The following is a 22,727-nucleotide window of genomic DNA, read 5'->3' as shown; positions in this document are numbered from 1 at the left end:
CCAACACATCCCAACACACACACAAACACACACAAAGAAAAAAATAAATGTAACAGCAGAAATAAATGAATAAGAAAGTTTAAAAATAAACAAAATAAAGAAAGCTTAAAAACAAAATAACTGAAACAATGTTTTTTTAAAAGATCAATAAATTAACAAAGCATAGCTAAAGAGAAAAAAAAGTGAAAAAGCAAATCACCAAAATCAGGAATAAAAGATATTGTGATTATAATAAAAATTAAAGGGATAATAGAGGATTGTTGTAACCAACTGTATGCTTACAAATCAGGCAACTTAGAATAGACAACTTTCTACAAGACATACAATAACTGACTCAAAGACTGTAAAAAAAAATCTAAATGATCCTAACACAAGCAAGATATTTTAAACCCTTTCAATAAAAAATATCCAGAGTGAGATTCTTCAATGGTTAATTCCAATGAATATTTAGAAAATAAATAGCAACCCTTCAAAAGCTTTCTTCAGAAATAGAGAAAGAGGGAGAAAATCTCAACACATTGAGTGGAGAAAAAAAGATTCTTGGAATCTGAGGTGTGTTTGTTTGTCTATGACTAAGCTGCATCATGAAGAAGCATCCAATAAATACTTAACACTAGATCACAGATAACAGGGGCCTTTAGAAAACCGCCAAACATATTTACAGGGAAATTGGTACGTTAAAAAAATGAAAATTTCCCTCATTATTCTTGCATTCAATTCATGCATTCACTTATTCTTAAAACCTCTGAAATAGATGCAAAGAAGGGGTACTGGAGGCCCAAAACAACCTTATTGACAATACCACAAAGAGTATAGCAACACAGAAAAGATGGAAACTTAGTCTTCATTTTTTTTTCATACCTTGGATCCTCAGACTTCTTTCCAAGTCTTATCTGCAGCATCTCCATTGCTGATCCCTGCAAATGATGCTCCAGATCTGAGATGAGATGTCACCAATTGACTCTACTGGACCATCCCATTCTCAGAATTTGCCATGTTCTGTAGACCAACTTTCTCTTCATTTCTCAACTTTTGCAGTCACTTCAGCTCCTCACTGTCCAGGATCACTCTGTTTTTTAAACTCTGCCTGGACATTTTGTCTCATGTTATACTTGATTCTTCAGAAATGAGAGAGAAAGAGGAGGAGAGCAATTCATGGTGAAACTGACTTTGTCCATTTTTTCTATTTGACTTCAAAAATATGGCCCCAAAATCTGCCCCAAATTGTTGAGGACAACTCAGAGCCAAACGAGACCCCTGGGTGTGGGCAGGCTTCACACATCTGTCCAGGATGTTCATGCCTCTCTGTATTACTCCTGATCCCCTTCCACCACCCTCTGCCAAAAAGTTGAACCCCGAGGATAAAGCCATGAGCCATTGCCAGATGTCTTCTGAGAGTCAAAGTTTAAAACACACGACAAGAATGGAATATGAAATTTGCTTGTCATCCTCACCAGAGAGTCCCTCTATAAAAATATCTCCCTCCAAATATCTGTGGCCATTTGTGACATGTTCACTTTTCAGCCACCATTCTTATCAGGAAAGGATGAAGAAAAGGCCTAGTCAAAAGACTTAACTGTCAGGGAACAAAGAAGAAGGCAGCTCCTTGTGATCAACCCAAGGTCCTGCCAAGATATCTATCTAATTTCCTCAGTAAGTGTCTCCTCCTGCCTTCCAGGTAGATATCTCTTTTTTGAAATAAGATCCCATCTTCGCAGCTTCCTGCTTCTCCCTCTTCAACCTCTTCAAATATGATTGGAGCATTTTTTGTGAGAAAAGAATCAGATCAGAGTCAAGAAAGGGTCTTCTAAGCAAGACTGTAGACGATAAATGCTGGAGGAATCAAGCTGATTTCCAAAAAATAAATAGATAAATAAACTTTACATAAACTGAGAACAGTAATTGGAATCTGATTTTGAAAAATACTGAGGTGGAGAATATATTTTTTACAACTCAAGAGATAGAAATCACCATCTTCTCTCACCAGAAAGAAGACTGGTTCTTTTTGTTCTAGAAGAAACCTGATTCTAGAGTGGGGGAAAAGTATACCTCAATCTTCCCAGTGTCCTAGTTACCCTCCTGTTCAATGGGGTAATGAGAACTTCTCCTGGGCACAGTTCTCCACCTATTAATACAAGATGCATGAATGTCTACTTCTGACTAAGAGTCTGTATGTAGGGCTATTACTCTGTAAGTGGGTGAGTGCACAGAAATGTTTTTCAGATATTAGAATGAAAGAAAAAGAAGAGAGAAATTCATGGTGAAGCATATCCCCTTCAGGGATCATAGCCTTGTCATGGTGAAAGGGGTGCATAACTCAATGAATCTATGAGCCATGCAGTGCAGGGCCACCCTAGATGGATGGGTCATAGTGAAGAGTTCTGACAAAACTGGTCCACTAGAGGAGGGAAAGGCAAACCACTCCATGAGAATTCCATAAACAGTCAAACTCTGAGAGACGATAGAGGACAGATGAGCTTGGCATGCTTGTGGTCATTGGGGTTGCAAAGAGTGGGACATGGCTTTGTGACTGAACAACAACAACATAGGAAAGAAAGAATCACAGGTCTTAGGTTCATGGTGACCAGGTAGTTAAAGTCCAATGCCAAGTAGAGATTTCCCCTTAAGTATCATTTTCTGGCCTTTCTTTCCTCCATTCTGGTCTCTTTCCTGGTACTGTTGGGCAACGTCCTCCATGAGGAACGTGTGGTGACCACGGTACTCCTGGGACCACTCGCAAAGCCAGCAAATGAGCTTCCCATCTTCCTCACAGAAGAGCAGGGGTTTTCTCCATGGTGCAGAGATTTCTGTCTTGCTCCTCCAGGCTCCCCTTGACCTCCCTGAACTTCTGCACTATGCTGGCCTCATGCCTATTAGGCCGCAGGTTCCAAGGCTCATAACTGAATCTGCACACAAAAGAGTTACTCTCTCCCTCTTGGCCAATATTTGACTCCTTGTCATTTTTAGTTGTGGGGATTTTCTCCCTGGGACTTGGAAACGACGGACCTGAAAGAATGACACTCAGAGAGTCTCTTGCAAGGACTGACAAATTTATTTCTGCAGTCGAGCCTTTTTATAGAAGCAGGAACAAAGAGCTTAGAGTATATGGCTAGCAGAGCGTGTACGGGGTTAAGACATAATCAGTAAAAGATATTTCAAGGACAGCGCATCCTAAATGACCCAGGTATTTGTCCCATGACCCATTTTCTCAAGCAACATCTTTAATGTTTATTATTAAATCTTGGCGCTGAGCATAGCTAAAGGCAGGAGATGTTTTTCAGCCAGCAGCACGCAAAGCCGGGGGACTTCTGGCCCTCCACCATTTTCTCAAGGACCTTCTCCTACATGGCTATTTTGTGCTGTGCTTCCTAACACGTCCTCCTTTTGTTTTTAGTTTAAGCACGGCAGCTGCTAGTTGGGCTCTGTTGTGAGAGGCACGGAGTCTTGAGTAGAGACATCTGTATCTTATAATCAATGACAGAAAAAGTAGGGTGATTAACACATATATAAAAATGTTTCTTCCTGAAAACCAAGTTCTAGGGTCTAGGGACGATAGGGTTTTAGTTAAAGTATCATAAAATTGAGTGCTGCACAATTCTTTAGGTACCTCAACTTGAAAATTAGCAATTTGTTGTTTCAACAGATTGATGTCTAAACTTGAGTTGTCTGTGAGATCCTGTAAATGTGCTTTAACTTTATCCCAAGGAAACTCAGTGCTATTATAAGGCATGTTAGTCAGACAAAAAGACATAAAATTCCAGTGACAACATATATGTGTTTGGAAAGTCAGTTGCTGCACTTGATCTCCTAAGTGGATAACCACAGTTTGTAACTCATTAATTCGTGTTTGTAATTGCTGATCTATCTGGGCTTGTCGAGTCCAAAGATCATGAGAGTCTTTGTGCCATGCAGTGATAAAATCATGATTTTGTATAGAATTGTGTAATGCCATAGCAGACAGAGTTCCTATTGTAACAATGGGTATTAGACTAAGAATGCCAGCAATGATCCATCCTATTATGCACTTCGACCTTTTCAGACCATTTCTGAGCAGAACTGAAAGGAATACAGAGTCGGTCCATGGTTCTGTTAAATTGACAGAAAGCCACGGTTTAGACCTCTACTTGACTATAGTGACGTTGGCGTTGTGGTAAGAAATAGTATGGTTTAAACATGTATATAAAGCACAAGCTGTACAGTTAACAATTTTAGCAGAAAGATCTATATCAAAGTTACCTACAATAAACATATACAGGAGGTACACACAGGATTGGATATAACCTGTACTGTTATACATAAAGGTATAGTTTTGGGGTTTTAAAGCCTTTGCAGTCCCATGTAAATTGGCAAAGTGTTCCAGTGCAGCAGGAATCTTCCAAATATGCCACTGTTCAAGTCCTATAAGAGGGACTATAATTCTGGGCCGAGGTGGAGACAACCCTCCATAATACCAGTTTAACAATACATCCTTGTCAGTCCAAAAAGCCAATATTGGTCTTCTGGAATCCCCACGTGTTGAGTCTATGATACCAGGAACAGCTATGATTTTTTTCTTGCTCCTCAGAGCAATTCACAAATAATCCATGGGCCCCCCAATCCATGAATTTGAATATGGATTGATTTTGTTGTTTGATAGAAACTTTCCTGAACTGTCCCTGACAGTCAGACCAATATAGTGGTTGATTTGATCGTTTCTTTCTCCAAGATACAGAATCACATATTAGTTCTGCAGGCTAGAAAAGTGAGTCAATATAGTTAGCTATTTATCCAGTATAATGTCTTTCAGAACCATTTAAGAGGAAGGATGCAGTTGCAAACATTCCTATACTGTAGGCAGAAACATTGTGTACAGAGTAAGCCCACCATTGTGGGAATATAGTCATGGACAAAGAGTGAGCTCCAAAGCATATAGGTAGTGTCTTGAATCCAATTGAAACAATTATCTTTTTACCTTCATCTTCTTCATGAATTGGCCTCTGCATTGACCATGGGGTAGGGAAGTGCAGACTATCATTGGTGAATACCACAGGGACCTTGTCAACCCAATCCACTATGGATAACAAAGGTGGATTAGGTATATATGCCCAATAAACATATTCTGCACTTACCCCAGAGGAACAGGAAAGAACAGCTAACATTGCCGGAAACAGCTTATCTGGAGTCATAGGAGTTCCAGTGTTCTTCAGTGTTTGCTCAGCCTGACGAGTCATGTTTTTCACTTGAGCCCATGTCGGGTAAGGATTCAGATGATGGCATTTCCTCACTGGTTCCTCCAAGGTCATTGATGAGACGCTTTACATCAGCTTTGTTACTTGCCGAGGGAGTCCGGTCTTGGGGTCCTTCTTGGTAACGGACATGGCGAAGGGGAACCCAGATTTCCTCTCCATCTGCAATGAGAAGACCATAAGCCTTGCCTAGGAGTCGTAAGATTCCTGGCAGCCACTGATAAAATTGCTTATATCATATTGGTGTATTGATTTCTAATTTGCTGTTTTTGTCTTCTGCAAAATGTCTATCTGCATGAGTGTCAGAATTATTTTTTGTTAGGTTTAAAAAATTTAGGGAATAAAGAGTTAAAGATAATAATAACTGAGGGTTCATAGAATAAGAATTGTATCTCCTATTCCAAATTTCCCCTTTCTGTTTTAATAAATGAGTTTTTAGGGTGCAGTGGGCTCTTTCAATAATGGCTTGACCCTGAGGATTATAGGGTATTCCTGTAATGTGCGTTATGTCCCATTCTGATAAAAATGAAGGAAATGGATCATAAGGCAGTTCTATTTCCAGTTTTCTAAGGAATCTCCACACTGTTCTCCATAGTGGCTGTACTAGTTTGCATTCCCACCAACAGTGTAAGAGGGTTCCCTTTTCTCCACACCCTCTCCAGCATTTATTGCTTGTAGACTTTTGGATCGCAGCCATTCTGACTGGTGTGAAATGGTACCTCATAGTGGTTTTGATTTGCATTTCTCTGATAATGAGTGATGTTGAGCATCTTTTCATGTGTTTGTTAGCCATCTGTATGTCTTCTTTGGAGAAATGTCTATTTAGTTCTTTGGCCCATTTTTTGATTGGGTCATTTATTTTTCTGGAGTTGAGCTATAGGAGTTGCTTGTATATTTTTGAGATTAGTTGTTTGTCAGTTGCTTCATTTGCTATTATTTTCTCCCATTCTGAAGGCTGTCTTTTCATCTTGCTTATAGTTTCCTTTGTTGTGCAGAAGCTTTTAAGGTTAATTAGGTCCCATTTATTTATTTTTGCTTTTATTTCTAATATTCTGGGAGGTGCGTCATAGAGGATCCTGCTGTGATGTATGTCGGAGAGTGTTTTGCCTATGTTCTCCTCTAGGAGTTTTATAGTTTCTGGTCTTATGTTCAGATCTTTAATCCATTTTGAGTTTATTTTTGTGTATGGTGTTAGAAAGTGTTCTAGTTTCATTCTTTTGTTGACCAGATTTCCCAGCACCACTTGTTAAAGAGATTGTCTTTAATCCATTGTATATTCTTGCCTCCTTTGTGAAAGATAAGGTGTCCATATGTGCGTGGATTTATCTCTGGGCTTTCTATTTTGTTCCATTGATCTATATTTCTGTCTTTGTGCCAGTACCATACTGTCTTGATAACTGTGGCTTTGTAGTAGAGCCTGAAGTCAGGTAGGCCAGCAATCCCACTGCTGGGCATACACACTGAGGAAACCAGAAGGGAAAGAGACATGTGTACCCCAATGTTCATCACAGCACTGTGATGATAATAGCCAGGACATGGAAGCAACCTAGATGTCCATCAGCAGATGAATGGATAAGAAAGCTATGGTACATATACACAATGGAGTATTACTCAGCCATTAAAAAGAATACATTTGAATCAGTTCTAATGAGATGGATGAAACTGGAACCTATTATACAGAGTGAACTAAGCCAGAAGGAAAAACACCAATACAGTATACTAATGCACATATATGGAATTTAGAAAGATGGTAACAATAACCTTGTGTACGAGACAGCAAAAGAGACACTGATGTGTAGAACAGTCTTATGGACTCTGTGGGAGAGGGAGAGGGTGGGAAGATTTGGGAGAATGGCATTGAAACATGTAAAATAACATGTATGAAACGAGATGCCAGTCCAGGTTCGATGCACGATACTGGATGCTTGGGGCTAGTGTACTGGGATGACCCAGAGGGATGGTATGGGGATGGAGGAGGGAGGAGGGTTCAGGATGGGGAACACATGTATACCTGTGGTGGATTCATTTTGATACTTGGCAAAACTAATACAATTATGTAAAGTGTAAAAATAAAATAAAATTTAAAAAAAATGAATGAAATGAATGTGAGGTGAATGCAGGTCCATTGTCTGTTTTCAAGACTGAAGGAATCCCCATAACGGGGAAGGTGAGTAAGAGTGCAGAAATGGCGTGTTTGCTGGACTCTGAAGAGATAGGTACTGCCCAGATAAAGCCTGAAAATGTATCAACTGAGACAAAAAGCAAAGAAAACTTTCCTAAGGAGCAGTGAGTGAAGTCAGATTGCCAAAGGGAATTAGGCTGTTGCCCCCAGGGATTAACTCCTGAAATCATAGTCCGTAAATGCAGAGGGGCGCAGACATCACAGGTTTTAATAATATGCCCTGCTTCAGTGAGAGGAATATGGTATTTAGGGTGCAACCTGTTAGCATTGGTATGAAGATTAGCATGTTCGTCACTGGCAGACGTAAAAATGGGAGCTATGAGACTGTCAACAGCATCATTTCCTGCAACCGGAGGGCCAGGTAAACCCTAATGAGCACATATAAGAGCAATAAAGAAAGGTTTCGTACATGAGAGAATTAAAGCTTGAGTCTGTGAAAAGAGAGTATATAATTCTTCATAGGTTGTATAAAAAGGTGGTAACAAAATCGGGAAAAAGGGAAGCAAGGTATTTGGAATCAGTATATATGTTGAAGGATAATGGTTGAAGCAACAAAAGAGCATATAAAGCATACAATTCAACTCTTTGTACTCAAGAATAGGTAGTGGGTAATTTCTCTTTGATATCAGGGCCGACAATCCCTGTTATGCCTTTCTTGTTGCCATCAATGAAATAGGTGGGTGCATTGGAAATAGGCTGGGATGCAGTGATATTAGTTATAATGAATTTAGTACATTGTAGAAAGTCCCATAATTTTCCTTTCGGCAAATGAAATGAGATAACATTTTGAAAATCATTTAATGCCATTTGCATGGTCAGCTTATATTGTAAGGCAATTTGCAATTCCTTTTTTGTCAAGGGGACGTGTATTGCATATGGATCAAATCCAGTCAAAGTTTGTATATGGCTTCTTCCTGACATAATTAATTGCCCTATTTTCTCAATATATGATATAATTTTTTTAGACTGTTTAGTGTGTAAATATACCCATTCTATTGGGCTATGCTGAGCTATAATTGCTGTGGGCGAATGTTCAGTGGGGAATATATATAAAGAAACCAGTTGATCATGATCTAGCCGAGTTGAAAAAGATTGTTGAATGTGTTTCTCCATTAAAGCTAGCTCTTCTCTGGCCTCTTTTGTTAGTTGACTAGGGCTATTATGGTTAAGGGATCCCTCTAAAATTTTAAATAGATTTTGTAAGACATAGGTGGGGATGCCAACAGATGGCTGTAGCCAATTAATATCTCCTAGCAATTTTTGAAAATCATTCAGCGTGCATAGAGACTGCATAGAAATTTGAGTTTTTTGAGGTTTGATTTTAGATTCTTCCATAATATGTCCTAAATAATTAAAGGGTGCTTTCAATTGAATTTTATCTGGTGCTACAAGCAGGCCCTGATTTTGAAGAGCAGTAGTAACTTCATTATATAACTGTTGCAGAGTTCAGATTCCAGAGAGAGGAGTATATCATCCACGTAATGAATTATAAATGCAGTAGGAAACTTATCTCTAATAGGTTGTAATAAAACAGATATGAGATATTGGCAAATGATAGGCGAGTTCATCATTCCCTGAGGTAGCATCTTCCATTGAAATCTTTTAACAGGAGCCATGTGATTTATAGAAGGAACTGAAAAGGCAAAACATTTTCTATCTTTAGGGTGCAGAGGTATAGTAAAAAAGCAGTCTTGTAAGTCAATAATAACTATAGATCATCCTTTTGGTACCATAAAAGGGGAGGGCAATCCGGGTTGTAAGGGCCCCATAGCTAACATGGTATTATTAATATTTCTTAAATCTATCAAAATTTGCCATTTTCCTGATTTCTTTTTTATTACAAAAACAGGGGAGTTCTATGGGGAAAATGAAGGTTCTATATGAGCTTTTTGTAATTGTTCATTTACTAATTGCGTAAGAGCTGCCAATTTTTCTTTAGTTAGGGGCCATTGAGGTGTCCATATTGGGGTATCAGATTCCCAATTGAGAGGCAGCGGTGTTAACTCAATGGCCCCCATTAAAAAGGTTCATTCAAAGAAATTGTGGCTTTCATTTGTTCAAGAAAATCCCATCCCCATAAATTGATAGGGATATTAGTAATATATGGTTTAATATAAGCTACAATTTGATCAGGGCCATACACTTGTAAATAGGATGCACTGACAAAAGTTTGTGTGCCATCAGTTTTATTTACTCCTAGTAGTCTAGAAGGAGCCATAACCTTATCCCAATCAAGGGGCCATTCTGTAGCTCTAATGATTGAAATGTTAGTTCCGGTATCTAGCATGCCTGTGAAATTTTTTTTTCCCATATGTGTAAAGTGAGCATGGGTTTCTGATGTTCCTTTAATAAGGTGGATAGTGCAGCAGTAAGGTTGGTACTGCTAAAGCCTCCCTGCCAAACTATATCAGATGCCTTCATTGGTTTGACATATGGCTAAAGTAATAATTGTGCAAAATGTTCCCCTTTTTGTAAGTATATATTTCCAATTTTCACAACATTTACCATAATATGTATTTCCCCTTCATAATCTTCATCCACAGCACTGGTCAATACCACTAAACCTCTCATTGTGTAGCTACTACGTCCCAAAATCAGTCCCACTGTCCTGAATAGAATCGGGCCGTAATATCCAGTGGGAATTTTGTGGGGGTTGTATAATTCTATTAGTTCCATGTCATAAGGACTAGTTATATCAATGCAAGCACTCTTAGATGTGGCTGCTTGTAGCGTCATAATGCTGGGTCCTCCTTTTGTAATGGGGCTAGAGGATGGCCCCTTTGTTAGTTTCCCTGTTGTTCTTGTTGTGCACCGGGGGTCAAGGTGTTTCCATCCTTATCAAATTTAGAATGACATTCATTCAGCCAATGGAACCCCTTTTTACATCTTGGACAGATTCCTGGGGGTCTCTTCTTATTAAAAGTAGTATTATTTTTTCTGGCCTATGTTGGCATGTGGCATTGTTTTTTCATATGGCCGGGCTTCCCACAGTTAAAACATTTGGCATTAGCAGCTTTCTGTACATTAAAGGTTTCTAATGCCGCCAATTTTGCTCTATGGGACATAGATCCGATATCCTTACATGCTTTCAAATATTCCATAAGAGAGCCAGTTTCTCGAATTGGTCTGAGCATGGATTGACATTCCTCATTAGCGTTTTCAAAAGCAAGTTGTTTTAAAATAAGATTTTGTAAAGTCACATCCTTAATAGATTTTTCAATTGTATCCTTTAATTTTCCTATAAACTGAGAATATTCCTCCTCATGTCCTTGAATAATCTTAACAAATGAACCATCAAAGTTAGCGCTATCAACCTTTGCCCAAGCCCTGCAGGCAGTTTCTTTAATGAAATGCCACATCTCAGGGGTAATATTAGCTAATTGCGCAATTACATCGGCCATGGTCCCTGTTCCAGTAAGTATATCATAAGTTAAATTGGCGGGGTTATCACGAGATTGCTGGTCAATTATCAGTTGTTGGGCCTCATCACTAACCTACATTTGCCACTGCAGTAATTTTTGAGGATTTAAAATCATCTTTGCTACTTGAAAAAAATCATATGGCATCCAATGGTCAGCCCATCCTCTAAGAAATCCTACACAGTAAGGAGAAGTAGGTCCATACAGAGTACATGCTGTCTTAAAGTTAGACAACATGCCAAAATCTAGATTAGCCCAAGTATTTTGGCCTTGGGCAGGTTGATTAAACTGTATTGGGAAAGCGAAAGCGCAAGCAGGCATTTCCCAAGGAGTGAAATGATTAGTATGAGCAAAGTTAGCAACTGCTGTTACAGGCGGAGCAGAAGGGAAAACCTCAGATTTGGGCTGTCCGTTGAATGAAATGACCTCCGTTCTAAGTGGCTTCAGTTTTGACACATCCTGTATATATATGTCTCTAAGTTGTTTTTCTAAGGATTGTGTCTGATTGAGCATAACATTCTTATATTTCAAAGCACCTTGCATATCTTGTTCCTTAAGCTCATATTCATGTAAAGACTGAATAGTCTTTACTTCCAAATCAACGTTATGCCCTTCAATTTGTTCTATGATAGCCCCTATGAGTGACCATGTAACCCTTACTGATATGCTCGCAAAACATTACTTTTAACCCTTTTCTATATGTCTAGATTGAGTGTCCCCTCTGCTGGGAACCATGAATTGTTCCAGTAAAATATGATAGCAGTCATTCAACTGATCTCTTGAAACATTAACACCTTTTGGTTTCAAAAAAATGATGCATTATAGAAATGAAAGGAATTTTACTGTTATGTTGTCCCATCCTGCTTGCCCCCTTCTGCAGGTGCTCGTTGCTTTGTTCAGCCTTCCTTTCAAGTCCCTGTTCATGGCGCCACTTGTGGGGATTTTCTCCCCGGGACTTGGAAATGACAAATCTGAAAGAATGACACTCGGACAGTCTCTTGCAAGGACTGACAAATTTATTTCTGCAGTCGAGCCTTTTTATAGAAGCAGGAACAAAGAGCTTAGAGTATATGGCCAGCAGAGCGTGTACGGGGTTAAGACATAATCAGTAAAAGATATTTCAAGGACAGCGCATCCTAAATGACCCAGGTATTTGTCCCATGACCCATTTTCTCAAGCAACATCTTTAATGTTTATTATTAAATCTTGGCACTGAGCATAGCTAAAGGCAGGAGATGTTTTACAACCAGCAGCACGCAAAGCCAGGGTACTTCTGGCCCTCTGCCATTTTCCCAAGGACCTTCTCCTACATGGCTATTTTGCGCTGCACTTTCTAACAGTGGTGATGTAGGCTTGGTAGAAGCTTTGCCCACAGTCAGGGCTCAAGCATTCTATCAGAAGCTCTAGGCAAATGGGGCAGGTCACTTCCTCCTGTAAGTTCACCAGGATTACTGAAGCCATGTTAGGAAATGCCTGCTCCTACTTCTCCTGGCTTCTGTGGGTTCTCTTGCTCATGGATCCCAGCATGATTGGGAAAGTTAAAAGGGGGAGAGTAAGGAAGGTAGACATACATGACACTAACAGGATATAAATCAAGTGCAGTCCAAAACCAAGTTACTGAAGGACATGAAAGCAAATGAAAAAACAAGGGAAAGAGTTTGATGACCTGGTGAAAAGAACATTTCATGATAATTTTAAGCACTTTACTCACTCATATCACATGACAAGTTCCATCTTTATGTGTGTAATGATTTTCATTATTTAATTTTACTAAACAAAAAGGTGATCTGAGACGTTTTCTACCAAGATACTTGTATGACTCACCATCTATCCTGCTTTTTCATTCCTATGCCCCCAAATTATCCTCAGTGTGTATAGGTTGAAACCTCTTATGCCTTTGAGCATACATACCTGGTCTTCTCACATGGAATGGTAGCCCTGATTTTGATACGACTCTCTCTCATACTTCAATAAACCCTTTCCTTACATATTCTCTCATCACAAAGACCTGCTGTAACTAAGTTGTTTACAGTGTAACTACTGCCATCATTTGCTTTTCCTTTGCAATTATTTCTATCATCATGATATAATATATGACAATATATCATATATATGATACAATACATGGAGGGAGCAAACCTTCTATCAGATGTGTAACTAGAAATAGTGACTTACAAACATCTGAAATACAAAGAATAGAGATGAACTTCATGTATTTGAGATCATCCTTCAGAGGCCTGTCTCCTCTTCCACTCAGTTAATCAAGTGCAGATAACTTCATGGACCCAGTGATACCCAGAGCAATGCAGAAGTAGGGGTAAAGAAGTGAGGACCTCAGAGCAACTGAGAGTTTCTGGGAAGTCTTGAGTATGCAAATTCAGATTTCACCTTGGCCTGGAAGTAAGCCAAGGACATTGGTAGAAGTCTGAAGATGTGACATGCCTGAGAATTGTGGGGAGAGATATGGTGTATATACTCATCAGATCACACATGTCAGATACATTAAAAATATATATAGAAATAGATGAAAGCAATATTAGTCTTGAGAAAAATTCTCAAAACATTAGGCAACATCGTTCAACTAATTATCATTGACAAATTATATGCTAGCAATGAGAATAATATCAATAAACACAAAGATGAATCTAAACAGAGGGTTTAAGGAAGAAACATTAAGATGGCAGTGTAGGGGGATATCAGGCTTACCTTTCCTCACAAATGTAAAAATTTACAATTACTTATAGGATTCTCAGGGCTCCCCTGGTGGCCCAATGGTAAAGAATCTGCCTGCAATGCAGGAGACATGGGTTCAGTCCCTGGGTTGGGAAGATTCCCTGCAGAAGGGAATGTCTACCTACTCCAGTATCCTTGCCTGGAGAATTTCATGGACAGAGGAGTTTGGAAGGCTACAGTTCATAGGGTCACAAAGAGTCAGACATGACTGAGCAACTAACACTGCTTGCAGATTACCACACTAAATATATAAAAAAACTCTAAAGTCTCCACCAGGAAATCTACTAGAACTAATAAATGAATTCAGAAAAGTTTCAGGATACAAGACTAATATCCTGAAATTGGTTACTTTTCTATACACTAATAATGACCTATCAGAAAGAGAAATTTTTTAAAAATCCCATTTATAGTCACATAAAAATAATAAAATAGCTAGGAATAAACTTAAGCAAGGAGGTGATGACCTTTCCTCTGAAAACTCTAAGACCTTGATGAAGGAGATGATTCAATAATAGCAGTTGCAGATTTCAATAATTCCCTTTCAGTTTTGAGAGAACAGCTTGTATGGAAAGCATCAAGTATATAGAAAACATGGAAAGTTCTATATAAAGTGAGAGTCAGAAGCTTATAAGTATTTTTAAATTACCAATGTACTTTTATCTGTATATCTTCTCTGGAGAAATATTTAGACCTTCTGCCTTTTTCTTTTTATTTTTTTTTTATTGAGTTGTTTGTTTTTTGAACATATAGCTGCATGAGTTGTTTGTGTATTTTGGATATTAACCCCTTATCGGTCACTTTGTTTGCAAAAATTTTCTCCCATTCTGAGGGTTGTCTCTTTGTTTTATGTTTCATTTCCTTGCAGACACTTTTTAAGTTTAACTAAGTCCCATTTGTTTATTTTTGTTTTCATTTTTATTATTTCAGGAGGTGGTCTAAAAAATATATTGCTGTGAATTACGTGAAAGTCTTTTGCCTATGTTTTCCTCTAAGAATTTTACATTGTCTGGCCTTATAATTAGGGTTTTGATCCATTTTTAGTTTATTTATTTATTATGTTAGGGAATATTCTAATATCATTCTTTTACATGTAGCTGCCCAGGTTTCCCAGACCACTTATTGAAGACACTGTCTTTTCTCCATTGTATCCTTGCCTCCTTTGTTATAGATGGATTGACCATAGGTGCATGCATGAATTTATTTCCAGATTTTCTATCATGTTCCATTGATCTATATTTCTGTTTTTGTGCCAGAAGCATAGAAAATGCTTAACTAACCACAACTAATCAGAGAAATGCAAATCAATAGTACAATCAGGTAGCACCTTACACCTGAGAGAATGGTCATTAAAAATAAAAATCTACAAACGATAAATGCTGGATCAGGTGTGGAGAAAAGGGAACACTCCTAGACTGTTGGTGGGAATGCAAATTGGTACAGCCACTATGGAGAATAGCATAGGGCTTCCTTTAAAAAACTAAAAGTAGAACAATTATATGATCAAATAATTCCACTCCTGGGGATATACCCAGAGACAAACACAATTCCAAAAGATTCCATAATTCCAGTTTTCTTTGTAGAACTATCCACAATAGCCAGGACATGCAAGTGATGTAAATGTCCATTAACAGAGGAATGGATAAAGAATATGTGGTAAGATTCGGTTACATATATAAATACATTTCAGGTAGTGGTTTTCAATGATGCTGGCTAGTGGTGGAAGAATGAGAATTAGGAGAAATTATAAAATAGATGCTAATTGTGCAGTGATGACAAATGAAAACTCAATAGTCCTCCAATTCTTGCTAGTGTTTGTAGGTCAGCTGCTAGTACACAGAATAGGCATTAGCTAAGGGATTGAAATGTTATGCTTTGTTATTTTGATGTATACAGTATTGGGGCTTCCCAGGCGGGCACTAATGGTAAAGAACCTTATGCCAATGCAGGAGAGACGTAAGAGACAGGAATTCAATTCCTGGGTTGGGACTGAACCTGGGTTGAGAAGATCCCCTGGAGGAGGGCATGGCAACCCACTCCAGTATTCTTGCCTGGAGAATCCCACAGATGGAGGAGCCTGTAGTGCTATAGTCCACAGGGTCACAAAGAGAAAAACATGACTGAAGCAACTTAGCTCACATGCACTAAGTACTGAGATAATTGCTAAAATCAGAACTGGAAAGACTAAGGCCTGTGCATCCACTGAATTATTGGGAATGGACCATAAGATTGCATAGGTGAATAAGAAGTATCACATAATTTGATATGAAGGGGAGTTTTGATAGAGTTATCTGAAGTATACTTTGAATTTCCTAAAAGATGAACTGAGAATAGTATTAACATTAATGATGCTAGAATTAGGAATAAGACACCCAAGATGTCTTTGATTGTAGAGTATTGATGAGGTGGAATTTTGTCTATATCAGATGAGATTCCTCCTGGGACACTAAGGCATAAAGGGAAAGGTAAACAATTAAGAGAGAGCAGTTTTATCAACTGAGAATCACCCCAAGACTCATTCAACTAGACTAGTATCCATGAAGAGAATTTCTGGAAAGAGATTTGTAATGACTGCCGTACATCAGGAGAATATTTGACCTCAAGATGTGGCATAACCTATGAAAGCTGTGGCTATTACTGTGAAAAGTAGATTAATTCTGACATTTCAATGTTTCCAGGAAGAGGACGGCTAGAATTTCTCAGGAAGTCCTGGCTAGAAGTAGGAGTACTCCTAGAGGTGAGAACTCAGCCAGTGTACCCGAGTTAGAAAGTTAAAATACATGTGTGTGCTGTCGCTTCAGTCATGTCTGACTCTTTGCAACCCTATGGATTGTAGCCTGCCAGGCTCCTCTGTCCATGGGGATTCGCCAGGCAAGAATAATGGAGTGGGTTGCCATGCCCTCCTCCAGGAGATCTTCCAGACCCAGGGATCAAACCCCCATCTCTTGTATCTCCTGCATTGACAGAAAGGTTCTTTACCACTGGCACCACCTGGTGGAAGCTAAGGAAGTGAAGCACAGTGGGGACAGTGCTCTTTACTAACACTGTCATTGCTACTGCTGCTGCTAAGTCGCTTCAGTCGTGTCCAACTCTGTGGGACCCCATAGACGGCAGCCCATCAGGCTCCCCCGTCCCTGGGATTCTCAAGGCAAGAACACTGGAGTGAGTTGCCATTTCCTTCTCCAATGCATGAAAGTGAAAAGTGAAAGTGAAGTCACTCAGTCGTGTCCGACTCTTAGTGACCCCATGAACTGCAGCCCACCAGGCTTCTCTGTCCATGGGATTTTCCAGGCAAGAGTACCGGAGTGGGGTGTCATTGACTTCTCCGAACACTGTCATTAGTCATCTCCGACACAGCCCCACATTGCGCCCCCAACTCTAAGTTTCATGAAGTCAGATAAGGACTTTATTTTACTGAATAATGCCTAAGGTGTATAAAAGAGTGAAAAATACAGTTCTACAGATGTAAATGTGACTACAATTTAACTGAACTGAACATCTTGATGATAACGCATCTATCTACTCTTCTTCATGTAAACACAATTGCTATATCACATAATGAAATTCAGCAATTTTTATGGTATTATGAACAAAATGTGGTTCTTTTGAGAAGGACTGGCCAATAATTATTCCTATCTCCTCTTTTCTTTCTAAAATTTACAAGATTGTTATTTAATCTGTCTCCACTACCACAATTTAACCACAGTAACTCTTACTTTGGCCTAAGATTTTCTCAAAGGAGAAAAGGGAGGGCCAAAGGGAGAAATATTTCACTGGATTCCTCTCTAGGCATGACATTTAATGACTGGAGGTTAAATACAGAGCCTTAGTTCAGTTCAGTTTAGTCACTCAGTCATGTCCGACTCTTTGTGACCCCATGGACTGCAGCACGCCAGGCTTCCCTGTCCATCACCAACTCCCAAAGCTTGCTCAAACTCATGTCCATCATGTCAGTGATGCCATTCAACCATTTCATCCTCTGTTGTCTCCTTCTTCTCCCACCTTCAATCTTTCCCGGAACTAGGGTCTTTTCCAATGAGTCACATCAGGTGGCCAAAGTATCAGAGTTTCAGCTTCAGCATCAGTCCTTCCAATGGATATTCAGCACTGATTTCCTTTAGGGTAGACTGGTTGGATCTCCTTGTAGTCCAAGGGACTCTCAAGAGTCTTCTCCAACACCACAATTCAAAAGCATCAATTCTTTGGTGTTCAACTTTCTTTATAGTCCACCTCTCACATCCATACATGACTACTGGAAAAACCATAACTTTGACTAGACAGATCTTAGTTGGTAAAGTAATGTCTCTGCTTTTTAATAAGCTATCTAGGTTAGTCATAGCTTTTCTTCCAAGGAGTAAGTGTCTTCATGTCATGGCTGCAGTCACCATCTGCATTGATTTTGGAGCCCCCCCCCCAAAAAAATAAAGTCTCTCACTGTTTCATCATTTCCCCATCTATTTGCCATGAAGTGATGGGACTGGATGCCATGATCTTAGTTTGCTGAACGTTGAGTTTTAAGCCAATATTTTCACTCTCCTCTTTGCCTTTCATCAAGAGGCTCTTAAGTTCTGTTTTGCTTTCTGCCATAAGGGTGGTGTCATTTGCGTATCTGAGGTTGTTGATATTTCTCCGGGCAATCTTGATTCCAGCTTGTGCAGAGCCTTCTGGAGGCTTATAAATCTAATGCTTTATAAAACAAACAAGCAAATTATCAACCAAGGAAATTGGATCAGTTCAGAGAGTCAAAGAAAGAGTATAAGGATGGATATTGGATCTGTAGAAGAACTGGGAAGAGAATTGGACAGAGAAAATACATTTGGATAAGGGACTCATTTCTTTTCAACATTGAAAACAGTACCCCTCTGCTGTATTTGTCATATAACCAATGTGACTTCACTCTCTCAAATCCCCTCCAACTTTGGTTGTATGATATACCTAAAAATACATCTGAATATCTCTGCATTAACCACCATACTCCATATCATCATTGTCATCTTCCTTAAGTATGAGGGGATGCAGTGTTACAACTACTTTGAACACAATGTGACAGTTTGTATTACAATATACCGTACAATCCAGCAATTCAACTATAGATAAGACTATGTATTTCAATGACTAAAGGTATTTATTCTAACAAAATGACACCTTTAACCCATAGATCAACATTATAAACCTTGAACAAATGTGTTTTTTTAAAACTATGAAAGCACTGCTGCTGCTGTTGCCGTTAAGTCGCTTCAGTTGTGTCCAACTCTGTGCGACCCCATAGACAGCATCCCACCAGGCTCTGCCGTCCCTGGGATTCTCCAGGCAAGAACACTGGAGTGGGTTGCCATTTCCTTCTCCCATGAATAAAAGTGAAAAGTGAAAGTGAAGTCCCTCAGTCGTGTCTGACTCTTAATGACCCCATGGACTGCAGCCAACCAGGCTCCTCCATCCATGGGATTTTCCAGTCAAGAGTACTGGAGTGGGGTGCCATTGTGACAAAAGAGAAAGGTAAGTACAATGTACTTAGAGAAACGTTACACTTACTTAGAAAAAGAGAACATTATTGAGGAGTTTCTTTGTTTTATGACTTTTAGCTTTACAGAGATCTCTATTGATAGGAGATGGGTCAGTTAAAACTCAGTAAACAACATACAGACTTACTGGTTTGAAAAACAAAAGGAATGTTTTGGAGCTGCCAGATTATCTAGAAGGTGGTAGGAAAATACATGTAAAAGACAGATCAAGCAGAAGAATACAAATTTGTGCATATAAACTCAGTGAATATCTGAACTGTACATATTTGAGACAGGTATCAAGCAGCCTATGTAAGGCTAACAAAACTGAACAAAGATATTAGGTGCTTCAAAATGCAGGGGTGAATTGAGAATTTGAGTTCCATGAGTTAACTATCTGAATAAAAATCAATCAAATTCTTCAGAGATATAAACAGAATCCAGAATCTCAACATCTTATTCAAAACATGGTTGAGGGAATTTTAGATACAATTTAAAAGTACTCAACATAAAGTGAAACTAGAAATGTGGTGCATATTCCAGAGAAAAATAATCTGTGGGGATCAGCTCCAAAATAATCCAGATATTGAATGTAATAGACAAGGAATTCACAGCAGCCATTATATCAAGTATGGAATATATAAAAGAAAATAACTTTATATTTAACATGCACTAGATGAAGACAAATAGAAATAGATTTTTATTGCCAAATTAAAACTAAAAATGATAATCAATCAAAAAACAGATGAAGTTTTGGCTTAAGAGAACCACAAAAGAAAGACTAGTTGTATTTTAAAGTATGGATACATACTAAATACCATGTTAAAAAACTCAAGGTATCAACATAGGCTTTAAGTACAGAAAAAATACTAAGATATTGCAGTTGTAAAACTGCAAGTGTAGTTGAATTAAATAAGAAACAAGAGGGTAAAAACCACATGCTCATTTCAATGTAGGCAGAAATGCATTACACCAAATCTACTATCCAGTCATGGTAGTATTAAATTAGAGATACCAATCTGCTCAAGCTAAATAAGAAAAAGCACACAGTTAACATCATATTTAATGGTTAAATATTGAATACTTTCTCTGTTTGACTGGGAACATATCAAGGAACATGTCAACATTCGTTCATCATTGAACTGTAGGTCCTAGCCCAAAAAATAAGAAAAGCAAGTAAAAGTATATGAATGAATGAATGAACCCGTAAAAGGAAGCCAGTTTATTTCCAAGGTTCTTCTGATCTCCTTCTTAACAAATTTTCACTGTGAATATCCATCTCCCAAATTAATGTCCCAGTACACATCTAAAGTCTAAAAAATACAAGATGAAATAATTGCCACTTAGAAGCTGAGAGGTGAGAAGGAGAAACCCTAGAACTTATATTGAATCATGAGAGACCCCACGTTTGATGCCTAGTGAGTTTTTGTTTTGTTTTGTGTTTTCTTTTGAATCCAGAATTACTTCTCAGGGCATTTTCCGAGAAGAAACAGTGTAAATGGAAGCAACTTAGCGGCTTCATGTACATGTTAGGGGAGAGCTTCACAAGAAGAGACACTGTTAAAAACAGGATGTCCCCATTTGAAGGACTTTTGAAGGGTTACCTAACTCAGGTAGTTAACTCTATAACATATTTCACATCTTGAACTAGAAGCTTGGCAATTCCAGGATACAAATGTTGAGGAACTTAGCGTGCAAAAAGTGCATGTAAATGAAGCAGCTCTGCCACATGCAGGTGGTTCAACTTAGCTTAAATTACAAATCCAATGAACATAATATTGTATTTAACTCCCAACCCTGCTTCCTGATTCATACATGACTAGACATCCAAACCAATTTTTCAAGTTTCTCAAACTATTATTTTACAAAGTAGTACCAAAAGCCCACTTCTCAACACTCTATTCCAACTGTCTATGAGCAAAGAGATCAAAGATCCTTCAATGGATCTGTTTGGTTTTAACACTGTAGATAATGCGGTTCATCACAGGAGGTGCTAGTACATAGACACTGGCCATACTGACATGTACAACTCGGGGAGCATGCTTGGCAAAGCGGTGAGTCATGGACACACCAACCACGGGTATGTAAAGGACCAAAACAGCCAAAATGTGGGACAGACAGTTACTGAGGGCCCGGAGCCTTTCAACCTGGGAGGCAATTCTGAGGACGTGTCCCAGGATGAGTGCATAGGACAGCGCAGTGAGCAAGGGGTCCAGTATGATAATAAGCAGAGCTAGAACAAATCCATACCCATTATTTGTAGTGGTGTCAGCACACACCAGGTGAATAATGTCTTGATGGAGGCAGTAGGAGTTGGAGAGATGAGGGGAGCCATAAAAGGGGAGCCTTTTCAACAGAAACAATGCAGGAAGAACAGCCAGAAGATAGTGGCAAATGATGGCTAGAACTATTCTGCAGATTGCCTTCTTGGTGAGGATGGAAAAATAATGGAGGGGGTGGCAAATGGCCACGTGGTGGTCAAAAGACATGGCCGACAACACAGAAGATTCCATAAAGGAGAATCCATGGAGGAAGAAGAACTGAATAAAGCAAGCCTCAAAGCTGATCTCTGAGGCATTGAACCAGAGGATCCTCATGAGTGTAGGCAAAGCAGTGAGGCTAAGTCCCAGGTCTGTTAGGGCCAACATGGAAAGAAACAAGTACATGGGCTCATGCAGAGAGGGCTCTGCCTTGATGACAGCCAGTAAGGTGGTGTTGCCTGCAATAGAGATAGTGTACAGACAGCAGAATGGGATGGAAATCCAGGTATGGAAGATGCCCATGCCCATGAGGATGAAGTAGAAGGGGACTTGGGTGGAGTTAGTAACCAAAAGGCAATGGCACCCCATTCCAGTACTCTTGCCTGGAATATCCCATGGACGGAGGAGCCTGGTGGGCTGCAGTCCATGGGGTCGCACAGAGTCAGGCATGACTGAGCGACTTCACTTTCACTTTTCACTTTCATGCATTGGAGAAGGAAATGCAACCCACCCCAGTGTTCTTGCCTGGAGAATCCCAGGGATGGCAGAGCCTGGTGGGCTGCTGTCTATGGGGTCGCACAGAGTCGGACACGACTGAAGTGACTTAGCAGTAGCAGTAGCAGTAATGAAAAGCGTGACTGGAGGAGGCAGCCATAAGACCAGAGTTTGTTGCAAAATCTGTGAAAAGTGGAAAACATAAGATTAAAGTTCTACAACCATGTTAAATCATCATGTGATATATTTTCAAGAGAGATCTGGTTAAAGAGATAAACAGGAAATGAGCTCAAAATGCTTTATTATTTTTGCTTGTTTTAGCTCAAAGCTTGTCATTCACCTAGTTGAGAGCATAAATCAGTCATTTTTTTAACCTAAGGAAGTTTTTATCTGTCCAGAAAGCAGTCATGCACTTGTAGCAGGAAAGTATAGGAATGTTTTATCGCTGTTGGAGAGAATAGCTGTAGACAAAAGATTACTATAGGATATTCTTTGATACAATAAAGTTTGGAGAAGAGAGAGCATAGACTGATAAAGTTAAAAAGCAATACAATATACTGTCACCTATAAATTGGCACTTGCATTCTACCTCTACAAAGATCCAATTATGAGCCACTGCAGCTGCTGAACTTTAATACTCCCTAAAAGGAGTTCAGGGTGGAAATCAAGAATGAGACACTGTGCTCTGGGAAAAA

At 39.1% G+C, this 22,727-nt stretch overlaps 1 protein-coding gene and 1 pseudogene across 1 annotated transcript; both read right to left on the bottom strand.

Annotated features, from left to right (window-relative positions):
* Positions 1 to 144: 144 nt before the first annotated feature.
* LOC113904990 lies at positions 145 to 12,287 on the bottom strand (annotated as a pseudogene).
* An 8,707-nt stretch (positions 12,288 to 20,994) lies between these two features.
* On the bottom strand, positions 20,995 to 21,906 carry LOC113904989 (olfactory receptor 51Q1-like). The gene has a single exon (XM_027562037.1). It carries the CDS (start codon positions 21,904 to 21,906, stop codon positions 20,995 to 20,997), a length of 912 nt encoding a protein of 303 aa, XP_027417838.1.
* Positions 21,907 to 22,727: the final 821 nt, after the last annotated feature.

Source organism: Bos indicus x Bos taurus, chromosome 15, assembly GCF_003369695.1.
Source record: "Bos indicus x Bos taurus breed Angus x Brahman F1 hybrid chromosome 15, Bos_hybrid_MaternalHap_v2.0, whole genome shotgun sequence".
NCBI classification, from domain to species: Eukaryota; Metazoa; Chordata; class Mammalia; order Artiodactyla; family Bovidae; genus Bos; species Bos indicus x Bos taurus.
This window is presented reverse-complemented; position numbering and strand designations above follow the sequence as displayed.

Excerpts from the sequence above, each read along its gene's own strand:
- LOC113904989 (XM_027562037.1), bottom strand. The coding sequence starts at position 21,906 with ATGGGGTGCCATTGCCTTTTGGTTACTAACTCCACCCAAGTCCCCTTC.